Source organism: Dermochelys coriacea, chromosome 4 (assembly GCF_009764565.3).
Source record: "Dermochelys coriacea isolate rDerCor1 chromosome 4, rDerCor1.pri.v4, whole genome shotgun sequence".
NCBI classification, from domain to species: Eukaryota; Metazoa; Chordata; order Testudines; family Dermochelyidae; genus Dermochelys; species Dermochelys coriacea.
The window spans coordinates 15394259-15418556 of NC_050071.1; the positions used below are offsets into that span (position 1 = coordinate 15394259).

A 24298-nucleotide genomic window follows, 5' to 3' on the forward strand; every position below is an offset into this window, starting at 1 on the left:
TTCTTTCCCATTAAATTAGCAATCATGTTATCGTTGTTCAGCATTAAATTTAAAAAAATTACCTCATATCTAGCTAAACTCTAAAGGCTATCAGTGTCTCCTCAATCATTTTACAAGAAATATTTAGAAACAGACTTCAGGAATTTAGGTGGGATTACTCACCTCCACAGGTAACTACTTCCTTGTCCCAATCTGTGAATCCCAGATAAGACAGCCCCACTATGTCTTACTTATTCTTTTTTATTTAAAAAATTCTTCTCAAAATTTTGTTTCCTTTTTTTAATATTGAAATCTGGGATTTTTTCCCTCTGTCGTCCTTTCTTTCTTCTCTTCTCTATATTTTTATAGACTCATAGACTTTAAGGTCAGAAGGGATCATCATGATAGTCTGATGTTCTGCACATTGCAGGCCACAGAACCTCACTCCTGTAATAGACCTGTAATCTCTGCCTCAGTTACTGAAGTCCTCAAATCATAGTTTAAAGACTTCAAGTTACAGACAATCCACCATTTACACTAGTTTAAACCTGCAAGTGACCCGTGCCCCATGCTGCAGAGGAAAGCGAAACCCCCCAGGGTCTCTGCCAATCTGACCCAGGGGAAAATTCCTTCCTGACCTCAAATTTGGCAATAAGTGGATCCTGAGCATGTGGGCAAGACCCACCAGCCAGATACCTGGGAAAAAATTCTCTGTAGTAACTCAGAGCCCTCCCTATCTAGTGTCCCATCACTTTTCTTCTTTTCATTTTATTCTTTCCACAGAAAAAATATAACTGCCACTTAAAATTCCAGCCACTACACACTTATCAACATTTCCTGAAAAAAAGCTAAACTCTGCAAGTTGGGTGTAACAGGGAAATCTCAATCCTCCTCATTGAAATGAATGACTCTCCTAAGTCTTGTTTCTCATCCCCTAGCCCCCACAGAAGAACTCAGTACCACAGGGAAAGATAAAGAAACTTCACAAGCATTACAATTCATAGTTCAAATTGCAATAGTGTCAGACATCTTCAAATGGCCTCTATTGGTTTTGCAGTCCTCTTAACCCTTTCTCTGAATGATTTCAACTCTCAAAATTACATAATCTATCGGTCTACTTGTGCTGATGCAAAATCTTCCAGATCCCATGGAGCTCCTAACCTTCACAATAAGAAAAGAAAAGAAAACTTCATAGGCATTACAAATCCTGAATACAAGAAGCAACAGACTCTACCAGATCCTTCAATTGGCTTTTGTCACTTTAATATTCTTTATTTATTTCTATTTAAATATTTTGGAGCCACATTAGAGGAGCCCATCAAAACCTTTCCTCTTGTAGATATTAGATCAAAACCAGTAGAAGCCCTTTGGAAACTCTGAGGAAATAACCACATGTGATCATGCACTGTCTGATCTCCCCTTTAGGTCACACAAAGACTCACCTTCTGATAGACCAGTATTCCAAGAAGTGCACAAAGCAGTAGGGAGCTTCATTTCTCCCTCTGAGTTGCTTAGTTCCTTCCATGGAACAAAATAGACTCTTTCAACCACTGAAATCAGATCAGCTGTGGAATGCTGTAAACTGCTCCCAACTCGATAGTCTTCCCATCTCCAAATGGGGAGGAGGAACACTGCCTCATGCCCAACTCCTTATTCTAAGTTGAAAAAATGTCATTTGCCCCTAGTGTGGTAAATGTGCCCTCTTTCAAGTCTGTCTTGGTCTTGGAATTTTCTCAGCTCCCTTTCACAGGACAGATCATTTCTCCTTCCAAATACAAACCTCAGTTTGAAGCCATTATTTCTTTCTCTGCAAGAATGGAAGTGAAGAAAGTCGGGCTTCCTAAAACATTCACAGGACAAAAGGATGGTCAAACACCATCTCCTGCCGAGGAATTCCTGACTGGGTTGATTTTCAGCCCTGAAGCAACTCTATCCAAAGTGCATGGAGTGATGTGCGAGGCCTAACTGGACACCAAGGACCAGTCTCCAGCGCCCACCAGTGTCTCCTCAGTCACATTTGAAGAGACATTTAGGCAAAAACTTGAGGAATGTACTACAGAAATTGCTAGAAAAGGGGTTCCTTGCCCCCAGCTGGGATTCCCAGACTAGACACAGTTTCCTCCAATGCTCCAGTAAGTCTTTCTTACTTTTCTCCCTTCTTGTGCTTGTCAAATGCTTCCCCGGCCCACTAATTCCCTGATTTTCAATTCCTCTCCTTTCATTTCTTCACTTTTACGTCTATGCTTTTTTCTCTTTTCCTATTCCTTCTCTTGTCTTTCATTTCCTTCCATCCACTGCGAAACATCAACCTACCACCGTGCTAGCTACCCATTCCACTCTTCACCAGCTTTTGGCTTGAGCCCTTAATTTCTACACGTGCTGAAATCCACACTGGGAAGAGCAACCTGACTCCTCTCACACAACGACTTTCTTTCCTGGAGCTGGTTGCCAGGCTTCCAGCTTCCACAGATCTGTTCAGCGGCACAGAGAGAAAGAATAAAACGTTACAATCCTCTAAATAACACTGCAAGTTGCAGCAGGCTCCGCTAGATCCTTCAACCCGCATCTGTCGGTTGAACATTCCTCCTTTCCTTCCACTTGAGTGTTGTGCAGCCTCAGAAACAAGAAGTCCCTCAGCCGCTTTCCTCCTCTTGAGTTTTGATTGAAACAACTGGAAGCCCTTTTGCCAAATGTCAAAGGAAATTTCTACTTGTGATGGTGCGACATCCCATCTCCCCTTTTCACGACCATTAGCCTCTTCCACTGATTGAAGGGGCCACACTCTTCATTCTGAGACGCTAACAAGTGCAGGAGGCTGTGGGGAGCTTCACTTCTCCCTTTCAGTTGCTTAATTCCTTCCATAGAACAGCGTAGACTCTTTCCTACACTTTAATTAGAAGATCAGTTGTGGAATGCTGCAAGCAGCTCCCAACATGACGGTCTTTCAGTCTCCAAGTGGAGATGAGGAACACTGCCTCATGCCTAGCTCCTTATTCCTAGTTGGAAAAATGCCATTTGACCCGTGTGGTACATGTGTCCTCTTTCAAGTCTTACCTGGTCTCAGAATTTTCTCAGCTCGCTTCGTGGGACAGATCTTTTCTCCTTCCAAATACACACCTCACATTGAACTGAAGCCATGATTTTCTATCTCCTGCCCAGGATTGTCCAAGTGGGTTGATTTCAGCCTTAAGCAACTCCATCCAAAGTGCCTGGGCAAGTCCTAACCAGATGCGAAGGACCAATCTCCAGCACCCATCAGTGTCTCTTCAATCACTTTTAAAGAGACATTTTGGCAAAGACTTAGAGCTTTTATATTGACTTACTATTTTACGGCTCTTATCTCCCGCTGTAGCTCTCCCAAACCGGTTTTGCTGATTGAAGGGGCCATGCGCCTCTTTCCATGAAGCTGATAAGTGCAGGAGGCAGTGGGGAGCTTCACTGCTCCCATTGAGTTGCTTCGTTCCTTATATGGAGGTAGACACTCTGTTTCCTAAACTTAAATGAAAATAGGAGCGATATAATGGTGTAAACTCTTCCAAAAATCATTGGTCTTCCAATGTATCTGAAGGGAAGGCATTAACTATTGCAGTGGGCGAAAGAACTGCACATACCGTTTTCTGCAAATAAAAATCACTGAAAAATGCATTTTTCTGACAAATTGGCTGAATAATTTCCTCTTCACATTTTTTGGCAGGAATGAGATTTTGTTCACTAAGTAGCTGGTTGAGAATAAGTTAGTGCTGTTTTCTCTGTTACAATGCTTAGCTCCGTTTTTAGCACAGGTTTGGTGGATTAAGTGAATCTTACTCCTCCTTATGAACTGATTAGAACTAGAAGTTGTTTCCAATCTTTAAACTCCCACAAAGCTGTGAATTCCACAGAGAGAGAATCCTCGAATCATTGAAATTCCAATTGCGAATTGCAGTTGTCTCTATTAGCTCCCTTCTAGTGGCCTTTATTTCTTTTGCTTTCTTCTTTTCCTTTCACTTGTATGGATACAATGCTCTGCAACTTTCAAAACAGAAGCCTTCTGCACTGGCACAGTTGGTGTCCAACTAGAACACATATTAGCCATTTCTAGATTTCAAGTAGTATATTCCCTGTAATAATGCAGCCTTCCATCTCTCCTTCTAGCTGTCACAATTCTCTCCAGGTGATTGCAGGTACTGCACTGAACATAGAAAATGCCAGATTTTCAAAATAGCTCTAGGTTAGATTTTCAGTTTCTCAAGATGCATAATTGGGGCCACATTTTCAAAAGTGCTTCGCACGGATTAGTTCCTAGTGTGATACTTTTGGTCATACATTTAAGAGAGCTCAGGAGTCATTTGCAGATATATTTTGTAAATCTGGTCTTCTAGTTTTCACACAAATGTGAGCTAAACACTTTTGCAAATCTAGTCTCAAGATACTAAAATCTGCAGAAGGAATTGTCAAGCTTCATCTCCCTTTGCGCTAATAAGTTCCTCATAATGAGGGAGACAGACTTTTTGTATTTATGAAAAGAGGATCTCAGCGGGGGGGATTGTGGAAAAAGCTCTAACAATTATTAACTACCCAAGTCTCTATAAGGAAGAGACCTTCATTGTCTCTTTTCCATCTCCTCCAAACTGAGGGGTTAAAAGTCCTCACCAGATTTTGGGTCAAACATTATAAATATTTTATAAATTTAGATAACTTATGAATGTTTTACTGAACATCAGCAATCTTGTGATGTGAATGAGAATCACTACACCCTCATCAGGTATGAAACTGTTATCTGAGCAGGTCTCATGACCATTTCTAGACTGAACTGATGGCCTCTTAGATGAATTGACTCATCCTGGAACTGTACACATACAAAACCTCAGAGTATCACAAAAGTGCTTGAAGTCAACAGTGCCAAGAAAAATCTCATTAAACTGCTATTTTGATATCTCACAGCCAGCACTGCCTTCTAAAGATCCAAGAACCTCTTTTGAAGCAGATAAGCAAGGGCCCTTCTAGGCTCCAGAAAAGCCCCCCAAAATGTCAGAAGCTCAGTAGGATTCAGATGCAAGTCTCCCACTTTCAGCCTCAGCTACACAATGTTGAAGATGGAGTACGATAGTTGGAGGGTGAGAAGCACAGTTGAATTGTCTCATGTTCTTTTAGGCCAATTATCTCAGTTATACCTGTGAAGTCTGGCACTGATGGGGTGTGGACATCAATGTCAGACACTTGGTGAACCTTCTTGAGGATGCCACCAGCCCAGAAAGGATTACTTTATGCTGAAAATGGTCCCTGCTTCCCAACCTTTTAATGACCAAGATGTAGATTATTTCATTGCATAGAGCAAGGAGTGACCAAAGAGCACTGGATTCTGGAGTGGTTTCAAATTCTCAAAACTCCAGAGAACATAATGCAGTCTTGGACATGATGCTGGAAAACAAATTCAAATGTAAGAAGCTATATAAAGGCTTCTCCTTCCTAAAGGACAGATGGCGCTGAAAGAGTGTGAGCCCATAACTTTCTTATGAGTTCCAGAATCTCCACAAGAAAGAGGAGGAGAAGATGATATCAGAACTGAATCACCTAAGGACATGTATGATAAAGTAAATTTCTGGAGACAATTCCTCAGCTGAGGTCCAGAGCTCATTACCCAGCAGAATGTATCATCAGTATCTTCAGGAGGGGAAGAAGTTTCACTCCCTACCCTTGAACACTGAGATGAAACAGGCCTAGACTCAAACAACCCATCCATTAATCCAGCATTTTAAGAAGAAAAGTCCAAAGAAATCTATGTGCAAATTGGCCAAAACTACCACAGTATACCAAAAACCCCTCTTTCTATCCATCCATCACTCCCTTATTATACAACTATTACTTGTCCATCTCTCTGTCTCTCTTTAGACCTACATTGTACACTGTCCTCCTCGCCATGGTGCCTGAGCACTTCTGGTAATGAAACTATTAAAATAACACTCTCAAAGCACTCTTGTCTTGTCTCCAATATGCTCCATAGGTCTGGCCAACCCTGCTTCACTGGATGGAAGATTCAAAATACTACGCTGTGGTTGCTAGGCACCCCAACTTGACATAACCAATGACAGGAGTAACATCAGTATATCATAGTATGAGTGATGAATATGCAATTGTAGTGTCAGAACCAAACTCTCTTCTCTGCCCCCATCATACCTTGGTCTCACCCTCTCTCAAGTCCAATATCCATATGTATATTTCAGAATCAGAAACACAAACCTAAATAATAAGTAGGATTAAATAGAAGACAATCTGGTTGCGGTTCATAGCAGTTAGAGCTTTAGAGAACATCCTGGAAGTCCTTGGGATTCTGTCCATTGATTTGAAATGGATGTGACTCAGATACTTTAATGCCAAGTTAATGAGAAAAAAAATAAGAAAATGTTCTAGGAAAGAAATTATTTTTCCAAAGGGGTTGTCCTGTGATATCCCTTTGCAGGCATGAATACTCTTTAGGGGTCTGTTAGGGATTTTATTTCTGATACTGAAACCAGAAACTCACAAATAACAATTCTCGTCCTAAACAACAGAGGGTAGACTCAAAAGTTGTGCTACTTTTTTCTCTTAAATTTCTTAGAATTTTACTACTATTCCTTCTGTCAGTAGGTTTTCCTTTTTTCATATTTGACTTTCCTTTTATCCATTCTTTCTCTTTCCTTCTTGCTTCCTCTTCAGTCCCCTTTTCTTCTGATTCCATTGACTTACAAAATATGGCTACCGGTGTCATTTTCTGGCAAGTACACTCCACACCAACTATTGAACCAAACCATCCCACTTCAGCAGAGATGCTAAACTCCGCAAGTTGGAGCAAACTGGGAAATTCACTCCTCATTTTGAACTGACTGGCTCTCCTGGGAAAGCAAAGAAGCCTGACAAGCATTGACATTCCCAATGCAAACTGCAGTAATCTCCATCAGATCCATCAACTGGCCTCTAGTAGTTTCAACTCTTCTTTATTCCATTTCATTTCATTGCTGTACTGCTTCAGAATTAGATCCATCAGACTTTCCTCCACTGCCAAATTTAGTACTGAACTGAAACTTGTAACAGCCATTTGGAAAGTGCTAAATGAAATTTTCACTTGGATGATGTGCCCTCCCATCTCCCCTTCCAGCTGCCCCAATCGTCTCCTGGTGATTGATCCAGCTGCACCCACCACACAAGAAATCACTTATTCAGAAGAGCCAGATTTTCATCACAACTTGTCTTAAGTCCTCCCTGCCCTCATGTCTTGGTCGCTCTCTCATCCAATATCCAAATATTTATTTCACAATCAGAAACACAAGATCCTTCATAATAAATCTGATTAAATAATCAGTGGTTTGACCTGGAGTGGTCAAATTGGGTGCAGTCCCTCTGGAGGACGGAACAGACACAGTCACCTGCTGAGCTCCATGTTTTAATCTGGAAAGCCTCCCTTTGACTCGTGTGCGGGAAACATACCCCTATTTCAATTCTTAACTGGCCTCTGAATTTTGCCATTTGCCCTTCATAGGGCCAGCCACTCTCTCCTGACACATACCTAATTGTTAAGTCATGATTTTCCATCCAGGCACAGTGTAAACACAAATTACTGTTTTACAAAATATGACCTGGACACTGTACAGCCAAAAATGCATCTACTCTCCACAATAATCACACTGGACCAATTTCAGCCCTGAAATAACTCTGTCAAAAGCCAATGAATCCATGACAATTGAGGCCTAGAGATACTCTGAGGACCAATCTCCAAAGATTATCAATATCTTCTCAGTCATATTGGAAGAAACCTTTACACAAAGACTTTTGGAATTCTGCTAATCTACTGACCTCCACAGGTAACTTGACACTTCTCCCACATAATGCTTCCCCATTAAAGGAATCATTATGAAAAGTCCTAACCACTAATTGTGCTACCCTTCGGAAGTGGTACATATGGAACTTTTCTATTATTAGGTAACCTTTGAAGATTCACAAACTCTCTAGCAAGTCTGAATTTCTCAGATGCAAAAGTGAGTTAACCCTATCCTTAAGTGCACGCAAGCAAACCCTCACAACAGTGCTTGAAGCCACCAGTCTAGTAACCCAGAAGAAAAATTTCATCAAATGGCTGCTTCAACACCTCGCAGCTAGCATTGCCTTCTAAAGATTAAATCTCTTTTGAAGCAGACAAACAAGAGCCCATCTGGAATCCAAAAAAGCCACTAAAAATGTCAGAAGCTGAGCAGGATTCGGAACTAACTTTTCTAGTTTCACTCCCAATACCAAATCACTGAAGACCATCTGCAATATTTTCAAGGTGTCAAGCACAATTTGATCAGATCATATTCTTTCAAGCAAGTCTCTGTTTAAAGGTACATCTGTCAAGTCTAACAATGAAACTGTGCAGCCACCACTGTCAGACACTTAGTGAACCTCCTTGACAATCTCAGCAACCCAGAAGGGTGCACATTGTACTGAACATATTCTTATCTAGACCTGACCTTGCAGTATTTCCTGAGCCTTTTCATTATCAAGATCTGGAATTATGCATAGCCACGATTAAGCAATGAACAAAGGACACCAGGGTCTGGAGTGGTTTCAAACTCTACAAAACTCCAGAATCTAAAAGGGAAGTTAGGATACAGAGATGGAAAAAAATGCAACCCCGTCTTTAGGGACAGATGGCAGTGAAACAGAGTGAGCCCATATCTCTCTCAGGTTCCAGATACTCCGCATTAGTAGGGAGGGCGACTCATTTATTTTCCCTTTGTTCAGGAATGTCAACTCACTCAGGAGGCTTGGTTTGAACTGAGGAATAAAAAGGTATGTTCCCCTAAAATTGGGTCGTCTGATTCAGCTTACTCGTCAAAAGCTCTCCAATACTCTGAAAACTGAATCATCCGGTGATGCAGAAGATGAAGAAAGGACTTCTGGAGACTGTTCCTCCTGTGAATGCCGTTGTTCCTCCCTCAGCAAATGAATTCTATGGAATCCTTAGGAAGGGCAGAAGTTTCATTCTCTATCCTTCAACAGGCTCACACTCACTGACGATTCATTCCTCCAACAATTTCCAAAAGGAAATCACCACCCATGGAAAAAGAGGCCAAAAAATCATTGCCCAAGAGGATCAAAAATACAAAGATCTGTCAACCAGCTATAACTTATCTATCTCCCCATTTTTCTACTTTCCTGACTGCTTACATTGTGCTCATCACCATATTATCTGACCACTTCTGGTATTTAAATTATTTAAATAGTGCTGTTGAGCTATAAGATCTCAAATATACTCAGACTCCGACTTTTCCTGGTTCACTGACCTGCAGGGTTCAAAATGCTATGGTAATACCACTTGACACAAACAATGATGTCAGCAAGATTGTTACACCGTATGCATAGTGAATGGGCAGTTTCAGTGTCCAAGCCAAGTTATTTCCTCCCCACCTCTGTTATACCTTGCTTGCTCTCTCCCAAGTCCAATATCTCTTCAAAATATTATTTCAGAACCAGAAGTACAAGTACCTAAATAATAAATATGATTAAACAGAAGCCAAATGGGCAGCAGACATCAACAGTCAGGGGCTGACTGAAAGCCCACTGAAGTCTATGACAAATATTTCTTGGAAAGAAATTCATTTCCCAGAATCACTGGTCAGTGCCACCACTTTCAAGACATGAATAAAGGTGACCATGTAAGAAGTTATTAGGGATCATACCTCTGTCACTTGGGCCCATAACCTGGATGTCATCTTCAACTCTAGGTTTTCTCTAGCTCATCACATCCAGACTGTCTAAATGGTGCAGTTTTTTTGCAGAACACCTCTAAGACATGGCCTTTTCTATCCGTCCACACAGCTAAAACTTTCATCCAGGCTCTCATCCCCTCATTACTACAACATCCTGATCTCCTGGAGTTCCCAGAATTGTGAGTTACAGTGTTACCACTCTCAGCCTCAGCAAGTGAGAGCTTTGCTATTGCTAAGCTACGTGTCAGCTCCCTGACACTCCCAGACACCAACTTGTCTGCTCTGCCAGCAAATTCTTCAGGACTTTGCCAGTCCAAACCTTGCGTAGCAGGTAACAATTAGTAAATCCCAAATTCCTCAGAGAAATCTTTCTGCTATGCACAGCTCCTTCTTACTGTAACACTCATAAAACCTTATCAGATTTGTTGCTCTGTTGAAGAGACAGTACACAGCAGCTTATTACCTTACCTGGGGTTAACAAACACTCTATCTCAATCAAAGCACTAAGTTAGTTTATAGTAAAAGTAAATTTCATTAAAAAGACATAGGTTTAAGTGATATCAAGCATAAAGAATAATGATAGAAATGCGTACAAGCCAACAAAAATAAGAATGCTGCTAAGACTTCAATTGTTTAAAGATGTTTTTCTTACCATTTGTCCAACATGGCTGACCAGTTTTTAGCCAGGACCCTTCACAGAGCTCCAAGTGCTTAGTTCCTTTGTTTCCTTACATGAAGGATAACTTAGGAGTTGGCTCCTCCTTTCATGATAGTCCAGTAAACCTTTGAATTGTATTCTTTTGAAGGGTATCCCCATATAAAGTTCCTTTCCCCTGCTGGGTGTAGACATCCTTCCGGTTCCTCCCCCACTGATTATTTTTACAATGCTAATGATCTCTTCCTGCAACCTCTGATATGAATAGCCTGTTGAACTTGGCCACACATGGTTTGAGGTGTTGGCCTCTTTTGCTTGTCTGGAGAAAACTTGTTTATTAATTCCCTGAATCTGTCTGGTTCAAATATATTTTAGTCACATATTTACAGCACATCTGTAAAGTTCTTTGTGGTTAACTGTACATGCATCACACAAGAATATTAATGATCAGTGAGTTATTAGTTTTCCAGTGAGATGTTACATGTCACATTTTGGGTATATATCATGACAACAGTGCACCATCTGGCATTGGGGTACTCTTAAGGTCACACCTTGACAAAGACAAGTTTGCCTGCTCGTATCTGCTCAGATTGCTGCAGCAAAGATCATTTTTGTAGCCCATTACTTTGATCATGTCCTCTCTCTTTGTGTCCCTCTACTGTGTCCCCCTTCTCTATTGCATCAACTATCAGCTGCCTATTTTCACTTTCAAGCTTATTTGTGGCCTATCCATACCTTTCCTATCATCTTTCCTTCATTATCAAAATGCTGACTCCAGCCTCCATCACCCACCTGTCAAATTTTCAAACAAGTACCTTTGTGCTTTCTCCATGCAGTCCCTCATGTTTGGGAGGAGCTTCCCAATAAACATCCACAAAGATACTTCATTATCTTCCTTCAAATCCTTCCTTAAACACTCCTTTGCTCTAATGCCTACAAAAAACTTTTCAAGAGTTAGGTTGCTGGTGCACTGATACCACTGCTTATCAGGTGGGAAAAGGGCATTTTTTTTATTCTAATAGAAAAATCCCGACCAGCTCTAATCATAGGTACTTATACAGCCCCCATTGCCATGGTATCTGAATGCCTCACAATCTTTAGTGTATTTATCCACACGACACCCCTGTGAGGTAGGAAAGTGCTAGAGGCAACCAAGGCACAAAGATGATAAGTGGTCCCACAGGAAGTCTGTGGCAGAATGGGGAGTCCCAGGTTAGCACCCTAATTATAGGACCATCCTTCCTCAACTGTACACACTTTAAGCCCTCAATGCTCTTTTCTTCCTTTCAGGTCTCCTAAGCCACAGCCAGCGCATTCTCTCAGAGACTATCACTCAGATGCTGTTGCTTAATCTACCCACACAGTCAACAGCCCCGTTGAGTTTAGGTTACCACAGGTTGCTTCCTGGCATGCAATGTTGCCCATATACACTGCCCTCCCATTTCCCCCATAAAACCATTACCCACCCAGTGGCCTCTGTTCGGGTCCAATTCAGTCTGACACTTCTGGGCCGAGTGCTGCTGGTCCAGCCAGTATGCTGGTCTAGCTGCCTCTAAAATGCAAGACAGTTGTTGGATGGCAGCTAATGCTGGTGAGGCAGGAAAAGCCTCTTCTGTCCTGAGGGGATAACAGATCCTGTGCCCTAGAGCAGGGAGTGGTGGATTTGGCAATGCCCAGCAGCCCCCGCAGTGCTCTGAGACTCCAGCCCAGTCGGTCAGCCTGGGAGAGGCAATGGGACTCTTGGTCTCCCCTCTCTGTCTTGTACTGCCCAACTGTCACTCCCAACTGCCATGGAATCTTAAGATACAAACATTCCATTTGACTGGTAACCTTGACTGGCAGTTGGTGCTGTTTGGATAAGGCCCTGTTGGTAGGCTTAGTCACCCCATGGGTCACCTGGGGCCGGGGCCAAGCAGGGGGCAAAAGGGAAGGGAAGTACCATCACTGAGGCCCGAATCACTCTCTTCCACTGAAATGCTCATTAAGGGAGATGGGGCAGTAAATACCATCAGGGAGGGGACAAATGGTTTGCCTCTCCCCCAACTATGGACCATCCAGAGTTCGGTCCCAGAGCTCATGTATCCTGTGCCATCTGCAGGAGGCTAGGAGTGTGGGGTATTCATAGTGTATCACCAGGCCAGCACCAGGATCTCCTGCCTTCCCATAGCTCCCTGACAACGTAGCTGTGTTGTCAGGTCTTTCCTCAGCCACTGTTGTCGAAGAGCCCACTGTGGGTAAAGTGGTTTTCCTAGGATAAAGGGGGCTATATAAGAGAGCATGCATGTCCAAAAGGCTGGGACTAGTGGGAAATGTGTATGTCCCCTTTCCACATTAGCTCATTCTTACAGTGGCCACAGTTCACTAATCCTGTGCCCTCTGTTGGGTCCAACACAAGGGGGCAAAATGCTGCAGAGGCAGCTGACCCCTTTGTCACAGCAAGGGGGACTCTCCATACAGCTAACATTGGCTGTCCAATCTGGTTCCTGGAAGGGCCCATGGATAAATAAAGTCTTGCTGGCATTTGATTCCACACTAGGGGCCTTGTCTCTGGCCTGGCCCAGCCCAGCCCTCGCTAAACCCCACTGGTGACTGTCCAAAATATTTTCCTCTGGGCTCCCAACTGGAGTTGGTTCCTTTAATTCACAGTTCCTTATTGCCATTTTTTAATTCAAAGGCACACCCGTTTTTAAAATATTCAGTGTAAGTTTACAATTTCAGGAAGTTCCCCAGAACAAATTAATTTTTATAAGCTATATAGTCATGGTTTTAAAAATACAATTTTATGAGCTATCGGAGAGAATTCCCAATCCCAAATGGTGGGATTGCCTCTGAATTTGAATAAGCAAAAGCTTTGAGAATGTATAAATGACAAAATACTTCTCCAGACACCCTGAGTGACATATTCCTGCCACCACTGCCCCTTTCTGAAGTAGCTGGGACATGCCACTCCCAAAACCAAAGCTTTAAAGCTGCAGAATATTCTGCCACAGGTCCCCCACTCAACCCGCCTTCCTATCTGCAAATGGTGCTTGCATCACATAGTGGGCTGTGACCGGCCATGGTGACAACAGACTTCTTAGCCCACCCAGTCGCTGCCAGCTGTTGCACCCACCATTCCACTCCGCACTTTCTTTGTGCGCGATCACACCATGAACCTCCACAGAGCAACCAACCCCCCCCCACACACACACACATTTCAAGCAGTGTGTTGCCAGTCCAGCTGTGGTGTTTTCACAGCCGTTCTAGTCACAAATGCAGAAGAGAGAGAAAATCTGCCTTGGCCTTTCGGCCATCCAGGAAGGGGGGCGGGAGGAAATGACTCAATTCAACACATCTGTGTTCGATTTTGTTGGAAAGGTTAAAAATATGTTTAAATTCAGCTTTGGCCCCCCTCCCCCCGCCCAGGGACCGCAAGAAGGAGAGATCAGGTGCCCCAAGAGTGGAGAAGGCTGGGAGGAAGGAAAGGGAGCTGCTGCTATAGGGTAGAGTAGCGGGGAGGGTTTTCCAGCCTCCCCTTGCAAGGCAGGTGGAGCCTGCGCCGGGGGCGGGTCTGGGCGGCGCCCGCTCCTCCGCCTGCTGCTTCGGGCGCTGTTCGCAGCTGCTATCGCTGCAAGTGGTTTGTGGGGACTTTCCAGGTACGTGTCTCCGGGTGGGGGGGGGGGGAGGCTGAGACCGCCTCGTGCGTCCCCAGGGCTCCCCCGCTGTGTCAGGCGCTGCCGAAGACAGAGGCAGCGGCTGCGCTTTCCCCGCAGAGCTGCCCCCAGACCCCGTCGCTCGGTTCCCGCTGCGCATTATTACCCCGCAGCGGGGGTGAGAGTCTGGGTCTCTGCCCCTTTCCCGCCCCAGTCCGCTTGCACCGGCGGGTAAGAGTGAAATCTGGGGCAGCGGGTCGTCACGGCGCACCCAAGAGCGGAGAGATGAGCCCCGCTGAACTTCGGAAAGCCAAGCCACACCCCTGCCTAAATTAAACCTAATTATTCACCAGGTGTTTTGTGCACGAGTGTCCTTAACCCTCTCTTGGATAGCCTTCAGGGGTTCTCAGATATTTTAACATCCTCCCTTGTGGGCCACGTACCTTCCCACTGGCAAATGAATGGCAACTCGGCAATTATGCACATGGAACAATATTAAGGGAGTGTTTTAATGTGTATTGTAGCTTTTTAAAAATATGATCTAGGAGAGGGGAAACAAGGAGGAACAGCCATTGCTTTTTGATCAACCGGTTGTCCATAGATTACCAACAAGTGTTCTGTTAATTTAGGCCCCAAGCCCACAAGTAGTTTTGGAACCACTGGACAATTCAGTTTCATTTTCAGGGGTAGCTCTTACAGCCTTGGTGTGTGGGACTTGCAAACACTGAAAGAGAAACACTTCCTGACCACATTTGTAGTAACAGTAGATTTTATTTTTAATTCAATTTTTAAAATAAAACCTACAGTGAGGAAACAAGCTGCCTGACAGTGCTCTTTTAAAGAAATTGCTTAAAACGGGATTTTACATAAGGGAGGTGGTCCTTCATGCAGGATTCACTGAATCTAACTGATAGCATTTGTCATTTGGTTTTCTGATGTTTGATAGTACAGATAAGTAGATGAATGTGTGACAAGGGATGGATCAGTTGATGATTACCTATTCTGTTCATTCCCTCTGGGGCACCTGGCATTGGCCACTGTCGGAAGACAGGATATTGGCTAGATGGACCTTTGGTCTGACCCAGTATGGCTGTTGTTATGATCAAAAGGGTCCAAGGATTCCAGCCAGTAGATGCATAAGGCTAGATCTACTGGCTTGGATAACAATACAAAATAAAAATATGAAGTCTTTTTTTAGTAAATAGAAACCAGACTTATTTCGAAGAAACTTCAACTTCATATCTTTAAACTACAAAATTAAGTGCTAAAAATCTCAAACTTCTTCTTGGGGTGATACAAAATCTTGGAGGAACCTAGAAATGCCCAAAGAAAAGATGAAAAGGTTGTTATGCTTTCCTGTGTGTGAATGGAATTTTACTGTAGGATTAAATAAGGATGGTGAAAGAAACGGTTATGTTTCAGCATTAGTCGTGTGTATCTGAAGCAATATAAATAAACCAATGAACAAATTCAAAACTCCTATCAGTGTGAGGAACCAGTTAAGTTAGGACTGAATACTGTAATCTTTACTCAGGAGTAATTTTCCTGTAAGAAGTGCCATGGTAATCAATGGGGTTGTTCAGAAAGGTAAAGCTATAAGGGGTAAAGGGCCCAAGACTTGTAATTCATTTCAAAAGATAGTCCACATCCTTTCATCATAAAATGTTCCTGCCAATGGAGGTTAGACTGTTTTGATTCAGACCACTAGGATTCAGTTAAGCAACTTTGAGTCTAATTCAGCAAAATTCAGTCTAAAACTCAGTTTGCAGGAGGAGGTGAAGTCAGAGTTAATAAATATGGCTATCCCAGTCAAGGTAGAAGGTGGTGGACAAGCACACAAACCAGATCTGATAAGAGGGGGAGGGAGAAAGGAGAGTCTGCCAACTGTTAAGACATTTTTTCTGTATGTTTCGTTTTTATAATGTCAAGGAAGGCGGGAGGATTTATTTTAAACAAAACATTGAGCTGAGTAAGTATGTTTAAACAATGTGTCTGCCAAATGGAAAAATCCATGTAAGGTTCTGTCTTCAGACTCAAAAACTCTGTACTGTGTATGCTGTCAGAGCACAAATAAAGTCTGATCCAAGACTCAACGGAGCTTTATAGTTTTCTGAGAGTGAGAGAATGTAGCTTATTTATTTTAATCCTTATAAACTTTTACCTTTGCTCTCAGTAAAAGGTTCCTTAAAAAAAAAAAATCTGCCGGGTTTGTTTTTAAACGTTGGAAAGTTCATAACTTTGTTCTTTATTATCAGTAAATATAAATTGGCACAATGTCATCTTCTATTAATATCTGATTTGTTTTTCAGGTTTTCAGTGAAACAATCAAATCATGGCATCAGTTTGGGTGAGTTTAAAAAAAAATTATTACAGATAAAAATCACAGGACTTTCCAGAATTTTTTTCTCCCTAAAAGTGAGGCAAACCTCCCACAAAAAGAGTATCCCCGTGGAAAAGAAACAAGATCAAACTTTTTCAAACACACAGATGTTTGTCACTTCTAATGATCGCTAGAAGGTCAGTTAGAGCTTCTGGATATTTGCTGCTTTTGAAAAACAGGCCAGTTGTTCTAGGCACCTAAATATGGATTTAGGAGCCTAATTTAAGACTCCCATTTTTGAAAATCCTGGCCTAAATGCATACTTCACCTCTTTGATTTGTTTCCGGATCATTGACACCCAGCACCCTCGAGAAATAGCTGTGAGGTGAAAGAACTCCCTGTTTTCCTTACAGAAGTATCCTTCTGTGCTTTTATGGATGTGTAAAATAAACGCTGAGGAAGCTCAGGAAAGGAAGTCTGCCTGAGAATTGTTTGGCGCAGACTATTGGGAATGAGGTTCTGTTCCTGGGTCTTCCATTGACTGTATGTGAACTTAAGCAAGTCTTACCTTTCCATTGTTCTTGTATTCAAAGCACACTAGAAAGTATCTCCGTTTCTATATACTATACACTTTCACCTCATGCAATACTTAGCTCTATCTACCCCAGGCCGGGTACCTGAAACTTTCTGATTAGCCTTGACAGGAACCAGTTGGGTTGCTATTGTCCTGGAACAACCCTGCTCCAGTTTTAAAAGATGCACATAACCTTCCTCATCTGTGCAGGTTCTGAAGGGCCCTGAGTCCTTGGTTGGACCACCTGGATTCACTGACGTGTGAAGGCTGTTGTGTTTAGGCATTTTCATTGGCTTGAGCATGAGAGCAACTACTCCCACAGGGGCAATTTCATCTCGGAAATGGAAGTGCTATGTCGTAGAATTAATGACATATAGAATTGAGACAGAACATTTTACTTTGTTTTAATGTTTCAAAGTGGGACAATGCCTCAGTGGGTAGGTTCACCTTACTGACCTAATGCAACTGAACCCTGCTTGGAGGCTACAGAGTTCTGTTTTACATAGATTCTTCTACAGTCCTCTTCACTGTAAAGACCTGAACTCTGATCCCTGCAGGTTTCTCTACTCCAGACAGACATAAATACATAAACTGGTTATGAAAATAACATATCTGTGCTGAAAGATTGCTGTAGAATAAGTGAATCCATTTATGTTTGAAAGCTGTCTCATGAATGCCAGTGTTAGAAGAGCATATTTTATAATTGCCATACTAGTCCAATGGCTGGAACTTGAGGCAAGACCAATTCAGATTGGAAATAAGCCATAAATTAACTGTGAGGGTAATTAAATTGTTCCAGGGATTACTACAGGATGTGGTGGATTTTTCATCACTGACAATTTTTAAATCCCAATTTGATGGTTTTTCTGAAAGATCTGCTCAAATAATTCCTAAGGCAGTTCTGTGGCCTGTGTTATACAGGAGGTCAGACTAGATGATCACAACGGTCTCTTCTGGCCTTGGAATCTGAGAGACTAGCTGGAGATGTATTTCCAGTGAACAAGATGTCCTGGGAAGAGAACAAGCAACTCATACTTCAGTAAATATTGACACAGAAGAAGGCTTCAAACAATGGTACAAAAAGCAATACAGAAAAGAAAAGCATGTTTGATGTGGATTTCAAAGCTAGGAAAATTTTCAGCCAGAAAGCTGGGTGGAGAAACTCAATAGTCCTTTGAGTTAAGGGAAAGTATTTCTAAATATGTCTGCAATGAGGATGAGAAGTGCTTAACCACTTATTCAGAACTAAATAGAAATGGAAGTAAACCTGGTTGATACCACTCTCTGCAATGACAATTTGAAAGAAGTAATTACACACTTCAGTGTAGATGAAGTAAATCCTCTAAACAGAAAAGTAACAAGAAGGAGAGTAAGTTATGGCTTAAAAGGGTTGTTATATGATAAGAGTTCTTAAAACCAGACAGATCATGTCTTTCTTTTTAAGATGTTATTTATTAGGGGTAGTTACACAAAATGCTTCCAGCACCAAAGGAGCAGGATCTTTTTCTGGAGCTCTTCAGGCTCTGGGTATGAATCAACTTTGACAGTTCCTCCTCTGTAATTATACTGCTTTTGTTTTTATAGGCTCTTGATAAAAACATGAATTTTGGCTATTCCAAGCAAACTCTCTTCCTGAAGCTTTATGTAATTTGATGAACCTGCCTACAGGAGTCATGAGGTAGCATTGCCTGACTTTGAGTTACTTCAGCTCTGAAGAGGACTTAATATCTCATAACCATTCACTGCTAGCTCACTATTGCATAACTAGACTAGAGCATTAATAGAGAGATGGTCCAAACCAAAATCCAGATGTAAACAGCTTGACCTTTGGGAAAGTAATGAGATGTAGTTATTTGACAGCAGTTTGGCTTGTGCAAAGGGGTGGCAGTCCAGTTCCAACATAGGTATTCACATTGCACGTGGAAGCCTCATTAGCACTCTACAGAGGCCAAAGATTGTTAAACCAGTATTTTGTTTGTGGAGTAAAAATTGACTTCCATCTTCATGTCTCTTCATAGCAGCCAGTAGATCCTTTTGTCTTACCCTGGTCATCTGATGCAGCCTTTTAGTCCCTCTGTACCTAACTACTTCATGTCTGTCTGTCTTTAGGCCCTCTTTCTTGTCCATGACCCTTCCCCCCCCCCCCATAGTCATGAAACTAAGCCAAATCCCCATTCGCTGTCCATCTGTTTTCAGGCTGATCATTTATTTGTTCTTCCCATAACCCAGCATATGGACCGATGCTTCCTGTAGAATATGAAGTATTGCACCCTGCTGCATTTCTGATGACCATTTATCCTACAAATAGTAAAGTTCTTTTTGAACTTTTGAGTATGAGTAGTTTTATCTGACCATTGTGTTTTGCTCTGTAATAAGGTAGTGTCGAAGCATTGCATTGATGAATGATTTCTTGAGTACCTATGCAACTTCACGTGTCCTGGAACAAAAGGAGACGGTTGCCAGGAAAGGATTGGTGGGATAAGGGACGCTGAGGGGCTACAGCTGCCAAAAGTGGGCTTTAGGTTGAATAGGCATGGAAACGAATCTATTCTCTGGCCCTCAGAGATGCCTCAACCCTGTCTTGGTGAGATCAAGTTAGCAGTGCATGGGCGGGGGGTGGGGGGGGCAGGGAAGCTCAAACTACCGCTGTGCATGCTATACCTGTTCTGTGGATAAATAGAAGCCATCAGGCTCTAGGGAAATCAGTCTGGCACAATTCAAATTTTCTTTTGAGGAAGAAAGTGCTCCCAGGAGGGAGATATTCCCAACCTAATAAACTAGTCCCAGGTGTGCAGTGACTCAGAATGCAGCTTGGAATGCACGGAAGGGAATGAGTTTGAGCCATTCAAGTCTGTTGCAGTTCAGCAGTAGAGGTTTCTGGAAGAGTGGTTGTGAACTTGGAGATTGCACTGTTACTGGTGGTGCTTGCCCTGGACTTCACCTCTGACCATTTATCCATGGGATTATGTGGTGTGGGGAAGGCATTTTAAAAACAAAATCTTCTAGGATGTTAGTTCTTCCAGGACCCCTGATTGCTTTCCCAACAGTTCAAAATAGGTTGAATGAAGCTCATTGGACTTCATCCTGTTCACTGGAAAGTGATGTGAAAGCATATTATTTTGGATAAGCAATGCTAACTTTTATGGTTTATTAGCGCAGCTGGGATGATAAACAGCTGTGAGATCTCAAGGATAGACTGCTAGAAGCCTTAGATATCCCTAGCCCTAAAAGTATCTAGGTCAGGTCGGGTTCAGAGCTCCTCTTTTCTTAACTCTCTAAACCCAGTGACCCTCAGCTACTTTCTATTTCATCTCTCTTGTCTCTCACCAGTTCTTAACAACGCTGCAGCCAGGTCAGTTCTCCTTTCTCGGCTCTTCTCAGCTTGAACCAGGAACTACCCTTTTCTGGGACTTTTTACTAGCTGGCCTCTGACCCCGACCTTGCACAGAGTGTGGAGTTGCTGTTTCTTTCGACAGCAGGTTCTTACAACATGAACGCATTTTGTTGCAGCTATAAATTGCCACGTTGATGGTTTGCTTTTCAAACATCCTTCTTGACTAGGATGGAGACCTTCTAAATAATAAGTATAACCTTTGAATGAAGGGAATAGTGCATATGAAATAAGGGAAAAGGTTGCTGAGGGGGAAGATCTTAAGATGTAAAGGACTAATGTTTGATTTAGGGGGTGGTAGAGTATTTACTGTGCAAGGAAAGCATGAGGCCTCAAGTGATTTCATCTGAAGTATGAATATTTGAGATTTGGCCTATTTCATGCATTCATTAAAAGAGATGCGGGTTTTCTGGTTGGAGAAGGAAAGGAAATGTTACTGTCATACTTTGATCCTGTATTTTTTCATAAGACCTAACACTGTGTAATGTGAAGTACTCTTGGATTTCTTCAGCTGACATCTGTTAGCCTGTGGTGCTAATTCAGTGTTTCAAAACTATTTTGTTTTACTCTGACAGTTTTTTTGCAATACCCCACAAATTCTCAGTTTTGCTGTATCAGAACTTTGGCAAATCTTCAACTGTGAGGAAATGCTATTTGAGGCACGAGTCAGTTACTTGTAAAATAGTCACTTTTCAAGGTGTGGCTTCATCTGTCCCATTCACACTAACCCAGGTGGTTAGTGACTGTCTTAATGAGTGTGGTTACCCTTCTGGTTTACCATATGCCACCCCCTTCCCCCACCCCCTCCCCGTTGCTGGAAAAAACAGATTGTAGATTCCATACTTGGCTACAGTTTTTCAACCTATCTTTCTCTTTATTAAAATAAATTCTGATTTGTAGAACATCAGAGGCTTATGAAACTTGAACACAGGAATTGCCATACTGGGTTAGCCTGGTGTCCAGTGTCCTGTCTCTGAGGGAAGGTCTACACTTAAAATGCTGCATTGGCACAGTTGGGAGCACTTAAATGAAGGCACTGCTACACCAACAGGGGAGAGTGTAGATACTCCACCTCCCTGAGAGGCAGTAGCAATGGAGAAGTGCTCCTGTCAACATAACACACTCTAAATAGGCAGTTAGGTCGGTATAACTTTGTTGCTCGGGAGTGTGGATTTTTCACACTCCTGAGCAATGTAGTTAGACCAGACTAGACCTGAGTCTCAGTGTTCAGTGTTTTAGGTGAAGATGCAAGAATCCCAGTAAAGGACAATTAGACTGTTTTCCAGCTCTGGATGTCTTAGCCAGCCATGCAAATTGAACAAATAACTACCAAGGCTGTAAAGATAGTAGCTGGTTGTAGAGTAACTTTCCCACCTGCTCTCAAAATGCTGAAAGTGGGATGTTTTAGTGAGATTTTTTTAAAAGGTTTATTACTGTAGCAGGCTGGACTGACACATTCATAGTCTACAACAGTAGCTTATGTGATTAAACTTTAGAAATAAACAAGAATATTTGTTTGGAATTTTTTTTGGCCTGGATAAACTAGTGAAAGATATAAAACTCAAGAAATTTTGGTAGCAAAATAATTGGAAATTATTTTGAAATTCAATGACAAATTCAACCTGAACTTGTATCACTGTTAAAAGCACGGCACTCAATGCCTCCTCTAGTCTGGACATCTATTCTGCATGATTAGGCACTCTCTCTGCAATTGATAGCACATGGGTACCATTGCACTCCCACAGAATTCAGTGACTCCATGTGGGTGCAGCAATCCATCTATGCACCGGCACTCTGAAGAGTACACTTTTTTGCTAATTCACACACAACTGGGAGATACCTTGCCAAGTAAGTGAGCAAACAGTTTTAAAAAATGGGGTATTGAATCACAAAATGGACTTAATTTATTTTATCACTGTTTTCTCTCAAGTCTAACTTTCTGGTACATCATAGTATACTGGTAAACATTATCACAGTTTAATTTCTAAAAAATTAGTGAAATCTTAGGAGATCCTACAACCCTTACCTTTAATGTAATGCAGCAACTTTTTTGAATTGGTTTTAATTGGATGGCTTTTATTTTCCATGAGTATCATTCTCTCTATAGAGGAGACCTTAAAGCACCTAAAGGTACATCCACGCTGCAGTCAGAGGCTACGAATAGCAGCATGAGCTAGTCACGTCTCTGGCAGGCTTGTACGTGAGCCGCAGCTGACACTGCTATGGCTTCACTTCTGTTGGAACCCAAATTAGCGAGAGATTTAAGCTAGCTCAGGTATGTCTACACATGCTGAAATCACACCTCTGATTGCACTGAAGACTTGCCCTAAAGGAGTTAGGAGCAGAAGTCCCATTCACCTGCAATAGGACTTCTGCTCCTAACTCACTTAAATGCTTTTAAAAATCCTGGTTTTATCATTATCATTCATAGGTATTCATATCCAAAATCTGATTGATTTGGGGTGCTTAATCTGCTTGTAGGCAGATGGCTTTCTTGTGTTTGTTTTGTTGTGGGAGAGGAAGGGATGAGGAAGAAAAACTTAGCGCAGCACTGCAGTCCACATGCAAGGCAGAAGTCCCACCAAAGCCAAAGGAAGTTGTGCCTGGGTATGCAAGATCACACCCTTTTGGTTACTTCCCTTGATTTAGTTTCGACCTGCATTCAACTACGCTTCCTCAGGACAAGCAGAGGGTTCACTGAATAAAGTGAATGTGTGCCAAAAATAGCAGAGACTTTGTCTTCGGGATAACTGTATATACAGTGCACCACTCTACTGGCAATGCAGTGTTGGTGGGAACAGTCTCAGGAAAGTGCTAGCCATGTATACTTATTATTTCTGTCAATGTTTTGAGCCCAGACATGTCCAGAACAGATAGGAGTGCAGAATCGGGACAAGGTAACTTTTTTTAAATGATGTAACTAAGTCAACATTCCTGAAAGACTGAGTTCATAGCTTGTTTGCTTTTTTTCCTCCACACCCACAAGGATGTAGCCCTGTTTCCTCATTTAAAGAACTTAAATACAAGCAGGGCAAGGAAATGAAATAGGATTCTGGTTATGGATTTTCTGTCTTATGTAGCTGATCACTACATTTTTTTTCAAAGCTTGTCCGGTTTCTTCCCAAGATTGTTCACTAGCACTGCCTTACAGTAACCCTTCAGTGGGAGGAACTGAAATATCCTCAATCCAGTGCTCTTTCAGCAAACAGCCATTAGCTGACATTTTCTAGTTCTTCATTTTATTAGTTGCATTACAACAGTGCCTACAGACTGCAGCTGAGACCAGGGGCCCATAATGCTAGGCTCTGTACAAAGTCCCAGCCACAGAGTTTACAGTCTAAATTAGTCAACATAATTGAACTGGCTAAGTGTTGCCTAGAAAAAGTGTGTGTGTGGAGGTGGAGCTGGACTACAGGAAGGGACAGTCTCCTGCAATAGACCCTGGAGGAAAGAAACTCCTGGTAGAAACCTTGGGAGTTATGGCTGGGTAGAGAGCCCCCACTGGAAGTTTTGTTTTGTGAGCTTGATTGTTTAGACAACAAATGGAGGCTGGAGTTAAGGGCTGAAGACTAATCTGGGCATGGCTGATAATTCATCTGGCTGGTGAGGAAAGTTGCCAGCTTCCATACCAATTGTGAGAGAGCCCCAAAAAATGGGGGAGAGGGACTGTGTTGGTATTGCCACTTTTATAGATGTAGGGCAGCATTTCCCAAACTTTTTTGGCCACAGAACACTTTTTATCCTATTATGAAACACTTATACTATTTTGTAGTTTGGTTTTTCAAATAAAAAATTGCGTTATTTATGCTCAAATATATTTTATTTTATAAAACAAAGCAAAAGTAAAAATTAAAAATAACTTGAACTAACCATTTCTACCTGGAAAGCGTGTATAAAAAAATCAAGTGCAAGAGTCAAAATTAAATGCTAGATTCTTTCACGGAACACCTATTCACATCGTGCGGAACACCAGTGTTCCGCGGAACACAGTTTGGGAAATGCTGATGGAGGGAATTGAAGCACGAGGAGCTAAGTGACACATC

The 24298-nt window shown here is 42.2% G+C and overlaps 1 protein-coding gene across 1 annotated transcript in view; it reads left to right on the forward strand.

The window, feature by feature from the left end:
• Window positions 1-13742: 13742 nt before the first annotated feature.
• Window positions 13743-24298, forward strand: part of ANXA3 (annexin A3) — a 36395-nt gene continuing 25839 nt past the window's right edge. The window contains exons 1-2 of the mRNA XM_038400439.2: window positions 13743-13973; window positions 16280-16317. Coding sequence (XP_038256367.1) covers window positions 16303-16317 — 15 coding nt within the window. The 5' untranslated portion in view covers window positions 13743-13973; window positions 16280-16302. The remainder of the gene's footprint in view (window positions 13974-16279; window positions 16318-24298) is intronic.